This window comes from Notolabrus celidotus, chromosome 7, assembly GCF_009762535.1.
Source record: "Notolabrus celidotus isolate fNotCel1 chromosome 7, fNotCel1.pri, whole genome shotgun sequence".
Taxonomy (NCBI): domain Eukaryota; kingdom Metazoa; phylum Chordata; class Actinopteri; order Labriformes; family Labridae; genus Notolabrus; species Notolabrus celidotus.
Window position 1 is genome coordinate 1,562,190 of NC_048278.1, and position 15,366 is coordinate 1,577,555.

The 15,366-nt window shown below is 41.0% G+C and overlaps 1 protein-coding gene across 1 annotated transcript; it reads right to left on the reverse strand.

The window, feature by feature from the left end:
* Positions 1–1,608: 1,608 nt before the first annotated feature.
* Positions 1,609–15,055, reverse strand: caly (calcyon neuron-specific vesicular protein). The gene is made up of 5 exons (XM_034688228.1): positions 14,671–15,055; positions 10,775–10,937; positions 10,188–10,307; positions 8,675–8,788; positions 1,609–3,428 (listed from the first exon to the last, which is right to left on the reverse strand). The coding sequence occupies exons 2-5, from the start codon at positions 10,901–10,903 to the stop codon at positions 3,183–3,185; spliced, it is 609 nt and encodes a 202-aa protein (XP_034544119.1). The 5' UTR covers positions 10,904–10,937; positions 14,671–15,055; the 3' UTR covers positions 1,609–3,182.
* Between the last annotated feature and the right edge of the window lie 311 nt (positions 15,056–15,366).

Consider the following 15,366-nt stretch of genomic DNA (forward strand, 5'->3'; position numbering starts at 1 on the left):
CTAAACTCAAAGTTTGGGGAGGAAGAAGTCATATTTGGAATTCTGCGCATACTGATCATCTTTGAGCGACAGAGTGTAAATGGAGCTACTCTTTTCTCTGCTGTTGGCCACTTTGAGTCACATTTCTAGTGTTTTAAAAAGTGAAGTGACCATGCTGCAGTCCTTAAATATATTGACTTGTTGAAGTAGGACTTGTGTACAAAGAGGGGAAAGAAATACTGAAATCTGTTACGTAACGTAAGCAGAGGCAAAAGTGGGTTGGAAAAATGCAAATGCCATTTTGTTTAAAATCAATCAACACTGTAGAAAATGTTACTCAAAAGCAACGGAGTGATAAATTAGAGACTCACAAGTTTATTTAAGGAAACTAATATTGAATTAACAGGAAAAAATGATAGCTACTCGTTTGTTTTTGAGGCAAAAAGGGCAAAGAAACGGTCTGATAACACAAATATATGAAGGTTTCTGTCTGTTGGTTTAAGATATATCATTTATGTACTTATATATTTATAATAAAAAATATTTATATTAATGTAGTATTATTATATAAAGGCAATAAGTGGTAAATATTATAAACTTAGACACTATTTAAAAATAAATAATTATGTTATACACTACCAGTCAAAAGTTTGGAAACACCTTCTCATTCAAGGGTTTGTATTTATTGTAATGATTGTAAACACTGTAGATTAATACTGAAGACATCCAAACTATGAAAGAACATATATGGAATTATTGAATGAACAAAAAGTGTTAAACAAAGCAGAATCTGTTTTAGATTTTAGATTCTGTAAAGTAGCCCCCTTTTTCCTTCATGACAGCTTTGCACACTCTTGGTATTCTCTCAGTCTGCTTCATGAAGTGGTCTCCTGGAATGGTTTCTAATGAACATGAGCCTTGTCAAGAGTTCATTTGTAGAATGACTTGCCTTCTTAATGTGTTTGAGACCATCGGTTGTGTTGTTCAGAGGTAGGGTTAGTACACAATGGATAGCCCTATTTGACTACTGTTGTAATCCAGATTATGGCAAAACCAGATTATTTCATAGTTTTGATGTCTTCAGTATTAATCTACAATGTTGAAAATAATTAAAATAAATAAAAACCATTGAATGAGAAGGAATGTCCAAACTATTGACTGGTAGTGTATTTATAATAAAAAATGTATTAATGTAGTATTATTATACAAAGACAATAAGTAACAAATATTATACACTTAACCATAAATAAAAATAAATAATGATGTTATGTGTTGGTGTGTAAACGTGAAGCTGACTGCATCATTTTTTAATTATAAGCGTATAAGAGGTCGGATTCAATACGTGTTACTCCTTCACACTCCTCTTTGGATGTGTAAAGATAATGTGATAGTGATGAAACTGTTTATTGCATTATTGTAAAGTTTGCATGCTCGTCTTTGTTGTATGTTTGAAATAAGCTGCTGTAAGAGCAGCTCAGCAATGTAAGGACAGTACTTAAGTAAATGTCTCTGCATGAAGCTTAAAGTTACATATTAAACATATAACACTTGGATCTTTAAATATGTGTAATTAATTAGTTTAATATGAATCTGTTCATTCTGCATGGGAGGAATAAAGTAAAGAGTGAATCTCAGTTTGAGAGAATCTTTAATTCAGGTCATTAGAGGACTGAGATGTAAATCAACAGGCCTGGTTGTAAATGACAGAACTCAACATCTCCGTCGTTTATTTCTGTTCAGCCGGTGACATCAGAGCAGATGGGTCTGATGTAAACGTTTGGCACTCCAGCTGGACAGGCTGTGCTGTGATCTCACTTCGTCCCGCTCGCATGAAGAGTTTGGTTCCAAAGTGAGAAATGCAACATTTAGAAGAAAAGAGACGTTTTGAAAATGATGTTTTGTTTCCTTAAAAACTGTCTTCATAACGTGAGCACAGACACCAAATAAAGACACATAAATACTGTTATTAAATAAATAGAACAGACATGATGACAACAGAAGCTTTAGGCAGATCATGATGAGCACTAACATCTACAGCATGATCAAAGCAGCTACTCCAAACATTCATATCAGCAGCGTGAAGAGTCGAACCTGTGGTTATGTTCATTTACAGGTGTGTTACATCGACATGATTAAACATAACATTACATTAATGTGAACACACAGCAATTCTCTGTTGTAGTACATTAAAAGTCTCAAGTTTGATCCATAAATACAGCAGGTGGGTCACTCTAGTTTTAGAGAACAGCAGTCTTCAGGTGAACGGTCACACAGCGGCCTCTGAAGGTTTTATTTTAGGACTTTTTGGCCGCCTAATAATTTAAATATGCTGATAAATGCTGCACACAATACCCAAATATGTCACAGAAATCCACATTTACAGAGAGGACTTTTGATAACTCGACTCTTTCTGAGTTGGTTTAAAAACAGCGAACATGCTTGAGTTTGTGAATCTTGAATTATGCTGAGCGTAAGAGCAACACTCAACTTTTAAAACCCTCTACAGTTTACAGACTAGATTATAAAATGCAGAATCAACCCTCCTTAGAAAGGAAAGAAAATGGGTCAAATGTAGTTCTTTTCTGGTTAAAGTGTAAGCACATTCATTTAATACATCCCCCCTCTGAACTAATGAATAGATGGAGAGATAACACGATGCATTTATGAGAGAAACTCGCAGACATCTTATTAAAAACTTGTTATCTTCACTTCTCACTAGCAGCTCGCGCCTCGCTTCTCCTCTCTCACCTCCAACTCTCACAGACGAGTGAGTGCACGCACAAACACACAGATCGCATGAATGCAGATATGCGCGGATCACATAGGCGCTCGTATGTCGGGTTAGCGTTAACAGTGCAGTATAAAACATGGAGTACCACACACCGGAGAGAGACGGCAGAGTTTAGTCTCAATAACACTGTAAAAGTCTGGCACATTCTCCAACACTTTAATAACATTCCTGCCTCCAACCACAACAAGTTACCACACTCATGCACACACACACACACATACACACACACACACACACACACACACACACATGGCTCAGTATTGTCTTGTATTAAATAAGTTAAACTGGATGTTGGTCGATCATTTCGATTTCAAAGGTTCTGGAGTATAAACAGCTGATTCATTAGACTGTATGTGAAACTGAAAATGCACACACGCAACACATGCACACTCAAACGATCCGCGTCACTCCTTCACTCCTCTCCCTGCAGCACCCTCTTCACCGCCTCGCTGCCTTGTTTGTCCACCTCGGCCTCCTTCAGAGCGCTGATGACTGGTAACCACGGCGGAGGCAGCTCTGGCCCCGCCCTCTTCATCTGGCTGAGGTGACTGAGGGCGGCGTACAGCCCGGTGTTCGGGCCGCCGTGGATGCCCGGCTCCTGCTGCTGCTGCTGCTCGGTGTAGTACATCTCCAGAGCGGCCGGAGTGCAGTGCTTCTGCTGTGATGACACAGAGACACAAATATCTGTCTGCTGCAAAGTTAAGATCACACCACACTCAGTGTTTAGTCTTTAAATATATGAAAAAAAATGATGGACAGACTTGTAGAAAAACTTGTATACAAGCTGTTTCTGCAAATGCACAGAATTATAACTGTTATTATGAAAGTCAGACATTGTATCAGAAAATGTAACTTTGCTTGTTTAGCTTCATCGCATCGCTGAGAGAGAAAGAGGTGACATCATCATTCAACTCAAAGGTTGTGGGTACTGCTGTCCATATGCCAATGTGTCTTTGGGCAAGACGCTTCACCCCACACTGGGAGATCTCACATGTCATACTGGTAGCTGTTTACATCCCCCCTCTGCCAACCCGACTACGGCGTCCAACGTTCTCAACGCTGCCATAGCCAGACTCCAGACAGACCACCAGAGTGCCCTCTTCCTGATCTCCAGGGACTTCAACCATGGATTTATTTTCTACTACAGAGCTTATTTTGTCTTCTGTACATACTTTCATTATTAACCTTCTTTTCATTGTATTTAGGGCCCGAGCACTGACAAGGTCGGCGAAGGCCTTATTGTAACCTAAGGGATTCTTATTATTCTTCTTCATCCGCCGTTTGAATCCCAAATTTGCATGCCTCAACGTGCCCCAAAAGTCACGAAACTTTGCCCAAAATTCAGCCTTGAGAGAAATGATCATATTCTGTTGCTCGTTTCTCAAAATTCGCTCTATAGCATTCCCTACACCCATGAAAGTCAGACCGGCCACTGGGAAAGACCTACATGTATGAAATGTTTTTTGCATATCTATCATGTCAAGACAAAAAAAATAGTCTATTATGGTCATGGTCTAAACCCAACAGGAAGTGCACAAATTTAAGATAAACACCAGATTTTGGCGATTTGCGGGTACCTATATAGGGGAACTCCTCCTACAATTTTGCTCTGATCAACTCCCAACCATGAACATTTTGAAGTAGTCACATTGACGATTAAAAGTTATCAGAAAAAAAGTTATCTTAGTCAATTTGTGTGGGCGTGGTAGAGGGTCACAGTTGGAGGTTTTGCCTAAAACTTTTATAACACTCTTATGCAATGTTGGATCAGGACCAGGGCGCTCATGCATGATAAGTGGCCCCAGCCTGAACATCTCTATATGCAAATTATTCATTCACCTATATGCTATAGCACCCCCTACTGGCCACAGGAAGTCACATCTTACTTTGTGGTGTATAGCTCCTCCTCTTTTGGGTGTATTATTTACTCTCAGGACATGTTTTTAACATGCTTGTGATCACATTAAAGCCACAGCACCACCTACTGGTGACAGGCAGTACTGTAATGTACACTATGCTGATAACTGCACGAGTATGCTCACAGTTTCAGGCTAGGCAGCACAGCAACACCTGCAGCACATCAGGCTCTGGCTTACATCAGGCGGTAGTGCACATCAGGCGGTGGCACACATCAGGCGGTGCTTGTACGAGGGCCCGCACATATCTGCTTGCGGTTTTAATTATATTTATATGTTATTAATTACTTTCTTCTATTAATATTATTTGATATTCGTACTTATTGTGTATAGGAGCAACTGTAATGACTGAGTGTCCCCGTGATAAAGAAATGATTCTGAGTCTGATATAAGGTAACAGTTCATGTCCCATCATTGTGCTGATGATGCGCAGTAAGATTCAGAACTTCCAATGAACAGTTACAGTTTTATACTTTCTTAAGCTGTAAGAAACAATCACACCACCCTCTGTACTCCTGATATTTTCAAGAAATGTTCATGAGCTCTGCCACCAAAATTCTCCAGAGTTAAAGTACAAAAATCAAACCGTTTTTAATCACAAATAAAGTGTGTGAGACATCAACATAGTAAAGGTACTCCGCAGGTTGAACAAAGACCCAGGACTGATGCGGACGTGTAGAGTCTTCACAATGTGGAATAATTCACCAATAACCACAGTTTAAGCTCCCAGTTTAAACAATATGTCTCACATTAATGACCTGAAGTGAATATCTATGATTGATTGTAATTTGATGTGATGTAAAATAATGCTACTTCCCATAATTTTTGGGAATATGCACAAAATGATATTATTTTACATCCATGATGTGTCGTCTTTGTCATGTTTGTTGTATTTTATGTTTATTTTGTGTGTTGTGTTTGTTGTTGTGTTTGTTGTATGTGGACTCCAGGAAGAGTAGCTGCTGCATCAGTGGCTTTACTGGGATCTGAATACAGGAGTAAAGGAAGGAATAAGGAGTTGCTGGTTCACACCTGTCTCTAACACTGTGAAGTCTTCCTTTGGTGAGGTGTGGAGATTAGTTTTGGGATGAGTGTCGGGCATTACAACAAAAAGTGCTGCAGAAGCCACAGAGTTATGTTTGAACAAGAGGTTGACCTACAGAACGTGTGATATGAGGACAGTTTGATGCACAGACATCTACACTGTGTCTGTCCTGAAACTGATTCTCCTTCTTTAACCTCAGCTCTTGTTAGACGTCACTCTCCACGTCATCACCCTCCTCGTGTGTCTTTGTGCCATCACTTGCTCGCATTGAAATTTCAGAGATACTTCTTGCTGCATTTTCAGAACGACTCACCTCGACTTCACACAGATATTTCACCGGAGGGCTGGCAGGAAGGATTCTGGGTAAACAGGGGTGGATTTTTTGTCACCAGCTTTTTATTTATTGAGGTGTGATGTGTGGCTGCTTCTGAAGACTCCTTGTGTCACATTTTCACAACAGAACTTTAATAAAAGGTGATGTCAAGATTTGACCTGCTTCCACACATTCACAGCTCTACTGTCAGTGTGGATTCACGTACATGTGACTCTTTACTGCTCGCCTCAGTGTTAAGTTTGTATTTGCGATGCAGAAATGCCCCTACACATCAACATGTTGTCATGATTGTAACACAGAAACAGTCCCCTTTAGGAGGAGGCGACAACTCCTCCTGCAGGTTACCCAGCCTGCCTCTGTCTCCTACACCAAATGGAGCATGTTAAACTGTGAGAGTATGACACATATTATCTCCCACTGTGATGTGCATGTGTGAAAATATCAGGGCCCAACTGTCCTGAAATTATCTGGAAACTTTCAGGAGTTCATGTGTGAAGGGGCTTTAGTCAGAGAGTCTGGTTCAGGGGAAGTTCTTGGGACTTTTCAGAAGGTGGTACCGCATTTGAGTACTTTAAGGTGAGTGCCTGATGTTCTGTTCAAGCTTTATCAGTCGGCTGTAGAAGCGTTAGCAAATGATAATAATGCCTCAACGTGGACTTTAACATCAAATTCAGAACAATCTGCAACTTTATTTACAACTGAAATTACATGAGACAGAACCACAGGTATAATATTGGATGGCCTGGTTCAAGTTTTCTGACTCTGTGCCTCCCAGTCTGGATCAGCCAATAGGAATGCTCTGTTTCATGCAAAAGCTCCAAGGCTGGTGGGTGGATGTTTATATAAGCATATTCTGTCAGAGTTCTGTTTCCAAGGTAAGGTATGAACATCAAAAATGTAGCCTGTAACTGTGAGATAATTAAAAACTGGAAATAATCCAAACCCTGAAAGACACAGTAAAGATAAATGTTGAACGTCTGATGAAAAGCCTGCAGCGGTGAGGAAGATGTTGAAGGTTTTATTGAACAAAATGTTGTACAAGCAACCTCAGCTACAAATATGCTGAAATCCAGACAACTGTGGAGTGGAGGATGCTCTGTGGGCGGACAGAGGGATGACAAAAAATAACACTCGCACTTATATAAAGCTTCTGAAGCAGCAGGAGGAACAAGTAAGAACAATTGTTAATGTCAGAGCAGCTCTTCTGCAGTCAAACCCACAGAAAGTGTCTCAACGACTACATCATCCTTTCTTTCTCCCAGCTCAGACATGGTGAGGTTTACTGTCCTCACACACACACAGGCAGAAGGCCCAACAAGCATCTTTTCTACACACACATCAGCTTGTTTTGATGAAAGTGAAAGAGTAAAATCAAACAAGACATCCATCCTATTAATGACCTCACAAGTGTTCCCCCTCAGAGGATCCTCTACCTGTCTGTCCCTCACAGCGTGGATCAGTCAGGAGTGAGTCCGCCTCCCTCCATCCTCACTCTTTATGTCTCTAACATCGCATTAGCAGGAAAACGCTTCAGCTGACTGTAACCGGCAAAAACTTCAAAAGCCTCGCCGGAAGGTTTCTCCTGCTCCCCCTTCCCTCCCTCTTTACTTCCCCCCTCACAGTTAAGCCTTTAATCACAGTTTAGTCACACTCAGCCCTAATTAAAGACCCCTCCGATTCACAGGCGGGCGTCCCAGTCCCTGCCTGACCAGAAAGTGGGCCCTGTGCCCCCCCACTCTCTCATTTTCCTCTTTAACTAACATGCGTGGCAGCGCTGGCTCGCTGCTCCATGCCTCCGAGGTGTCTTTGGGAGATAATGAGTTTGGGGTTTGAGCTCCAGTTTTTAGAGAATCCTCCTGAAAGGACTAAAGTTAGGGTCGAGAAACGAAGCAGCTCTGAGGACTCTTAAAGTTTGGACGGGATAAAGCAACAAAGTCTTTCACATCTGAGGATGAGACTTGGACATGATCTGCTGCTGATGTGTGTCTGTGTGTGTGTGTGTGTGTGTGTGTGTGTGTGTGTGTGTGTGTGTGTGTGTGTGTGTGTGTAAATGTGCCTGACATACCACCTGCTGGTGTTTATGCACACACAGCTTCTGTAAGGATAACAAACCTGGGCTCAATAAATCTGAATCAATGTGTGACCTTCATTTTATTCACTCGACTGTACATGGTAACCTTTGTGTAGAGCCAGTGTGTGTGTGTGTGTGTGTGTGTGTGTGTGTGTGCGTGCGTGCGTGCGTGCGTGCGTGCGTGTGTGTGTGTGTGTGTCTGTGTGTGTGTGTGTGTGTGTGTGTGTGTGTGTGTGTGTGTGTGTGTGTGTGTGTGTGTGTGTGTGTGTGTGTAAATGTGCCTGACATACCACCTGCTGGTGTTTATGCACACACAGCTTCTGTAAGGATAACAAACCTGGGCTCAATAAATCTGAATCAATGTGTGACCTTCATTTTATTCACTCGACTGTACATGGTAACCTTTGTGTAGAGCCAGTGTGTGTGTGTGTGTGTGTGTGTGTGTGTGTGTGTGCGTGCGTGCGTGCGTGCGTGCGTGCGTGCGTGCGTGTGTGTGTGTGTGTGTGTGTGTGTGTGTGTGTGTGTGTGTGTGGCCTACCTTCAGGATGAAACCCTCTGGACAGGTCAGCTGGTCGTACCACATGGCTTTGTACATGAGGAGGAGGAGCAGGCTGGTCAGGAAGGCCAAAGTGATGAGGATCAGACCTGTGATCTGAGCCACAACAAACACACAATATTTAATACCCGATTAATGCACACATGTTCTGTTATTTTAACCCTTGGCTAATCCCACAGATTGGGTAATCAGGAAGTGATGCATCAGTAGCATGGATGCATTGCTATTGATAAAGAAACAGATCCTTTAAATGGTGAGATCAGCTTCAAAGCTCTGCTGGATGACTCACTCCACAAGACCAAAGTTATCTGCATTTACTGTATAAATGCGTTGCTACAGCTTGCAGGCTGGTTAACATGGTGGAGGACCAGAGTCTGCTTTAAACTATCTGCATGGCATCCAATGACTGCATAGATGAATTGCCTTCGAGAGCAACCATTGTAACCAAGATTATTTAATTCCTAAATCAAGACTTGAAAACTGTTTTGAAATTAAAAAAGAATAAAATTTAAACATGCAACGGAAAATGTGATAAATCGTGATCAACTATGGAAATTCTGCGCTCAATCATGATTACAAAGATTGATCATTTGACTGCCCTAGTGCAAATACAATAATATAAACAATTTAAATATTTATTACTTAAGCAACAAAAGCCAAATGCATTTAATGGATTAATCTGGATATATATCTTATTTATTGTCAACAACTTCCACGACCAAAAGCAAAAGTTAATCCCTCAGATCTTCTTTATTTCCCAACACTATCTACAGTTCGTCATTCCTCAGTGAAATTTTTAAAAACTGAAGACATGAATCTAGTTTAATCTTTTGTTCTTTATTATTTGGAAAACTTTATTCAATCATGAAAATACTACTCCTCTCTTTGGGACTATTTTCATCAGCGGATTGATACACATTTGGTGCACTGCTGAGTTCAAAACAACACAGAAAGATACGACAATGCAAAGGTATTAAAAATCCATTTAAATGACTCTTGATGTTTGAAGTGCTGCAGCACAAATCTGCCATCCAAGCACAGGGATCTTCTGTCCTTTCAGCCAATCAGATCATTCATAAAACAACGAAACAGCATTCGCTTTCATTTTGAACTCATCCTTCCCAGAATCAACACACCTCTTCACCTGCACCTTCACTAAATAACCCACCGCTAACACCGACACTGACACGTAGACTCCATGTGAGTTTGTTTACTCTGTCTCGTCTGACTGTTAGAGTTCAGCCTGCCAGCAGCTGTCAATCAAACAGACTCTGACGCTGCCTTTCTTTAGTCTCAGCCGGCTGAAAGAAGCAGCTCTGATATTTCCAAAGAGACTTTTTTCCTTTGAGTTATAAAGCAATACAGTAAAAGAGCATGCTGTAATACTTTAGGCTGCAAGAGGAGATTTTAATTGTGATGCAATTTGAATTTTTTTTATAAATAAATACAGATTGATGCCATGAGCTGATTTCCCTACGTGAGCTTGTTGCAGTACCTTTGCTTTATCTGAGACGTCACTGTAGAAGTTGATATTCAGCTTCTTGATGCTGGGCACATACAGCTTGTTCTTCTTCTTCTGCTGCAGCTGATACTGTGCTGAAGTCTTCACGATAACCTGCAGCATAAACAACGAACAATCATCCAGACTATTCTGAGAGGAGAGTAACTTACCATCATTTCTCTGAGCCGTGTTGGAGTTCAGTGCTGATTATAAAACACTTCTTTGCATGTCTAAAAATATATGTTTGCACTGTTTGCAGAAGCAGCGGTTTTAATTGTCCACAACAACATCTAATTAGCCAGTGGAACATCCTGTGCTGCTGCTGCTGAGAGGATCATCCACCTAAATATGACTGTGTGGGCTCATTCTTGAATTATGCATTGAGAGAGGTGCTTGCATTGTGTGGGCTAACGCTAAGGTGTTAACCTGGGACTCTGCATAAACACATCAGGCCCAACAATCATTGACATGTGTTATGAATGTTTTGTTTGTTTTGCAACTTTGAAACATTATTTTACAGAAAAATAAAACACATAAATGTTCAGAAGCCGTCCGACAGACGCCCATCAGGCGGTACTTACCTTGTCTGCATATGACTGTTGGAGCTGGTTGACCTCCAGGGGTGTAATGAGAGGGATGTTATCGAAGCCGTCGTCAGCAGACGGCTGCTTCTCCGGCTTATCAGACAGATTACTGCCCAGCTTCACCATGGCTGCTCTGTTGCCTGAAAACGCCTGAACAGATCTGGAGAGCAGGGAGGAACAGCTCGGGTCAGACTGACTCACACTCTGCATTCTAACAGAATGTGACAGCCGCGCTTTTGTTGCTCAAACCGAGGATTCTGACAGTACGTACAAGACGGAGAGGAAGATGAAGAAGAAGCATTCAGGAGGAACAGGACAAGCAAGAACGTTTTTCAAGTTTTTCTTTCTTAGCCCACTCCTTAAAACTACTCTAAAACTATAATAAAGCTCATGTGTGACTTCTCTTCTTGCACCGACGGAAATTTCTGATCTGTGAGATGCCAAAAAACGACTCGAAGCATTGTCAAGAAATCTGTTATGAGGGTTTTGTCCTCTCAAATCCAACTGTACTAACTTTGGTGATCATTAAGTTAACTTTATCAAATGGAGTTATCATATCTCCGACTCTGTGATCATCAGCAAATCAAATCACATTCCCATCAGTGCAAAGGAGTCCCAAAGAAGTCTGTAGCCAGCAAACGTTAGCTCGCTACAAAACAAAACTAAGTACACAGTATACCTGCTAATAATCAATGTTAGTATGTTGATAGTTAGCATTTTGTGCTCAAGACCAATGTGCTGAACTACATTATCACACAAACAGCCTTGCAAACAGTTGAACCATGTGTAAGAAACTTAGAAAAGTAGCCTGAATCCATATCAGCATAAACCTGATAGTAAAATCAATGATACTCTAGATTATGCTGGATTATCCCATTCAAGGCTAGGGATGAGTCGTGACTTTTGAATACTTGAATAATCCTTTAATAATAAAAAATGTAATAATTCACGTGACTATAACCTCATCTTTAAAATTTAGTTTTTCTGTTTTTGTACAAGCCCCTGGTTGTAATGTGGTACAGCGGTCAGACAGTGGTTGTAAGGCTGGTCTCTTTTTGTCATTAAATAACTAAGGACTTACATAATAACATAATAACTTAAGAAGAAGAGCATGAGTTCCAGTTGTCAGCTAAATGGGTGCAACTCAGCAGAGACTTCTGTAGCACCAACGTGTTCTGGGACGAACTTCAATTGAGAAATATGGTTCAGTGCAAACTTTGCAGGTAAAGTAGAACATCTGAATCATCCATATCATATCTAACTTGCATCAAATGAGTCTCTCCTTCTTTTTGTCTGCAGGGGGGCAGGAACTAATGAACAGTTAGCAGTGAGTATTTTAGTTTTGCTTGATTTAAGGCTATAAGAAGGGAGCTGGTCTGATAACACTTCAGCTATATTAAATCTTGAAGAAGTGAGATACAACCTGTTCTTTAGCGAGCTTTGGAGACACTAGGAGGTTGGTTTTACTAGGCTCAGTGTTTCTCTGTTTCTAGTCTTTACACTAAATCCGGGGTTCCCAAACTTTTCAGGAGACCGGTATACCCCACGGTCCTCACTGCCATGTAACACACTAATAGAACAGTCCAAAAAAGGCTAGAAATACTTCATCTAGCTGGTCAGTAGAACATTAGACTACCTATGAATACCTATGTGTTACCTCAGAGGTTTGTGGAAACAAAGAAAACAGATGAAACATTTTAATATGCATGGCTTTATTTCAAATTCACTAGCATTTTTACAATAATGAATAAAATGTGTAATAATTTTATATTTTTTTGGAAGGCGTTTCACGACCCCTACTTCGGGAACCGCTACTCTAAATGAAGTTTAAATTCACAAGACCTGGGACCCCTGGATGGCCTATCTAGAGTCCGGTCAATACAATGTTTAACTTATTGGTACTCGTACATCATCTGTGTTCAAATATCAGCCACCTGTAGATGTGTGAGTAAAGTGTAGGGGAAGATATGTATGTATGTGTATGTTACATTGAAGATTGTGGGTGCATCTCTCCTTGTAATGGCATGGTTTTGTTTTTTGTTTTTTTGTTCTTTGTTTTTGTTTTTGTTTTGTTGTTGTACTCTATGGTGTTTTGTAAACTGTTTGTCCGAATAAGAATGAAGAAAAATGAATAAACAGAATTTTCCAAAAAAAATAAATGAAGTTTAAATGAGCGGCGCTAAACAGCTGCTTCCAGTAGCTTACTGTATTTCAAAATGACACAATGAGAACCCAGTTTAATGATTTCAAAGGGTCAAAATATATCTTTCATAATTGAATGGGAGGTTAAATTAGAGTTATGTGGCTTAGAGGTGTAAGTATTAGCCGCCATCCTCACTGGAAAGCTGTTTCTTTTATCCAACCTGTCACGTTTCATGTTTTCTATGATTCATCTTTTCCATCTCAGCTCAGTCTCTTCAGTGTTGTTATCAAAGCCTTAATGTAACGCGCCACTAACACGGCGCCACTCTGGTTTGATGGTTCTATTTTCTGTCTTGGATCAAATGATCATCTCATACATGGAGGGAAGGAGTGAGGATCCACTCATCTCATTCACACAGTGCAACACAACACCTTCACTCAGCCAAGGACCCCACGGGCCCCACTGACGCCACTGACTCACAATGATGAGACACCGCGGGAGGCCGAGGGCTGCAGTGTGTAATCCCTGATGTACAGGAAATGTGTCTCAGAGAAAGAGATACAGGATCATTAACTAAGGCCATTAGATCCTTCCACTGTGAATGCATGATCTGCTAAAGAGAGGTACAAAGTTTCAGGCTGCTCTGCAAACTTTGCAACAACATATGTGACATTTTGGACTTTGATTCAAAGCAGGCAAACAAAGTGATCAACAGGAAATAAAGTGCAATGTTTAAGATCCTCCTCTGCAGAGCATGCCCATGTGCTGCTTTTTTCAAGCCTGAATCTCAAACGAGTGTCAGGACTACAGTACGCAGCCTGCTCATGTCTTTGCTGAGTGGGAGGCTGAAGTGGTCATCGCTGCTGACCACCATTCTTCCTCCCTACAGCGTTACTGAAGTGTGGGTACCATGAATCATCCTGAATCTGTGATTAACAAATGAGCCGGTTGTTGCTGTCACACACTCAGTGTTCCCACACTCTGACAGGAAACCCATCCTGCAAACGAGAGCTGGAAACAGCATCCAAACATACTTTTTGTTCTGCTGTTAGAGACTTGGATTTTGGACGCATATCTGCTCGGGAACAGGACAGGGGAGAGGTTTCTTTCTGGGGTGCTGTGTTATGAATAAGAGTGAGCTGTTTATGCCCGAGCCTCTCAAGTTCTTCAGGCTTCACTGATCATGCATATCTGGACTTGGTGCATTGAAGACTACTGCGACAATTTATACAGGCTGTGTAAGCAGGAGTCACACTGCACAGTTTACAGGAAAGGGGCAGAATAAAAACACTTTGTATTTATTTACAGACATGAATGAACCCTGCTGTGAACTAATTTTACACATGCAAGGATTGAACTCTCATTAGAACCTTATATTGTCCATATATAAATGGCGGATTTAAAACAGAGTCTGGATGCAGTCTATATTAATTAAAGGGTGCTTATTTAAGCTACATGTTGCCTTTTGTGTAATGTGGAGGTAGCCTAGCTTCAGTTGCAACACAACCCAGCACATCCCCGCTGTAAAGTCTGATATACATCACCAAAACAAAGAAGTGTTGCTTCTTTCATTTCGCAGCGCGCATTAATAAATCACCTGAACTAATCACTGCGCGTAAATCACGTTGTATAAGGAAATCTCGCACATGTCCTGGAGCTCATTACGCGCGGTGCAGACGCGTCGCTTTAACCCTCAAATCCAAACCGAGCTGTCACAAAGAAGAACACATAAAGACAGAAATGGACTCACAGTGGTTCTGATGCTCTGCTCGTCCTCTGTGCTCGGTGCAGGACCTCACTGACGCTGACGGAGCCTCGATGTGAACGCTGGTTGCCGTGGTGATGTGTGATTCACGGCAGGACTGCGCATGTGATTCAGAGCTCAGAGAGAGCGCGCAGAGACTCAGGATGATGAGGAAATTGCGTTTTGTCAGTGGGAAATAATCATATCTCGGTGTGTGTGAGTGTTTAGTGTTAATGCGTGGAGACAGGGCCTACAGGCTGCTACATGATGACACACACACACACACAGCTATTGGTTTGTCAATAATCACATGGAGGAGAGAGGACGGATGACATGAAGGATGCAGGCTGAGGACTAAACCTGTGATTGCTTTAGCTTGTAGTGACAACGTCGGCTTTAATACGGTGGCTGGGAAGTGCAATCAAATGTACAAAGGAGGAAACACTTTTACAAAGCTGGAGACATTTTTACATTTTATAAAACAACCTGACATTAAACACATTTACCAAGGCCAAAACAAATTTACAAAATCAGAAACAATTTTACAAGCAGTGAGACATTTTTATCAGTCCAGAAACAAATTTACAAACCGCAGATTCTTACGGAAAAAGGAATGGATTTTCAAAATAAAAGACGTCTGCAATGGGAAAATGTGCAACAAGCCAGGGAATTAATAAATATTCAACATTAACCACCCTGTTC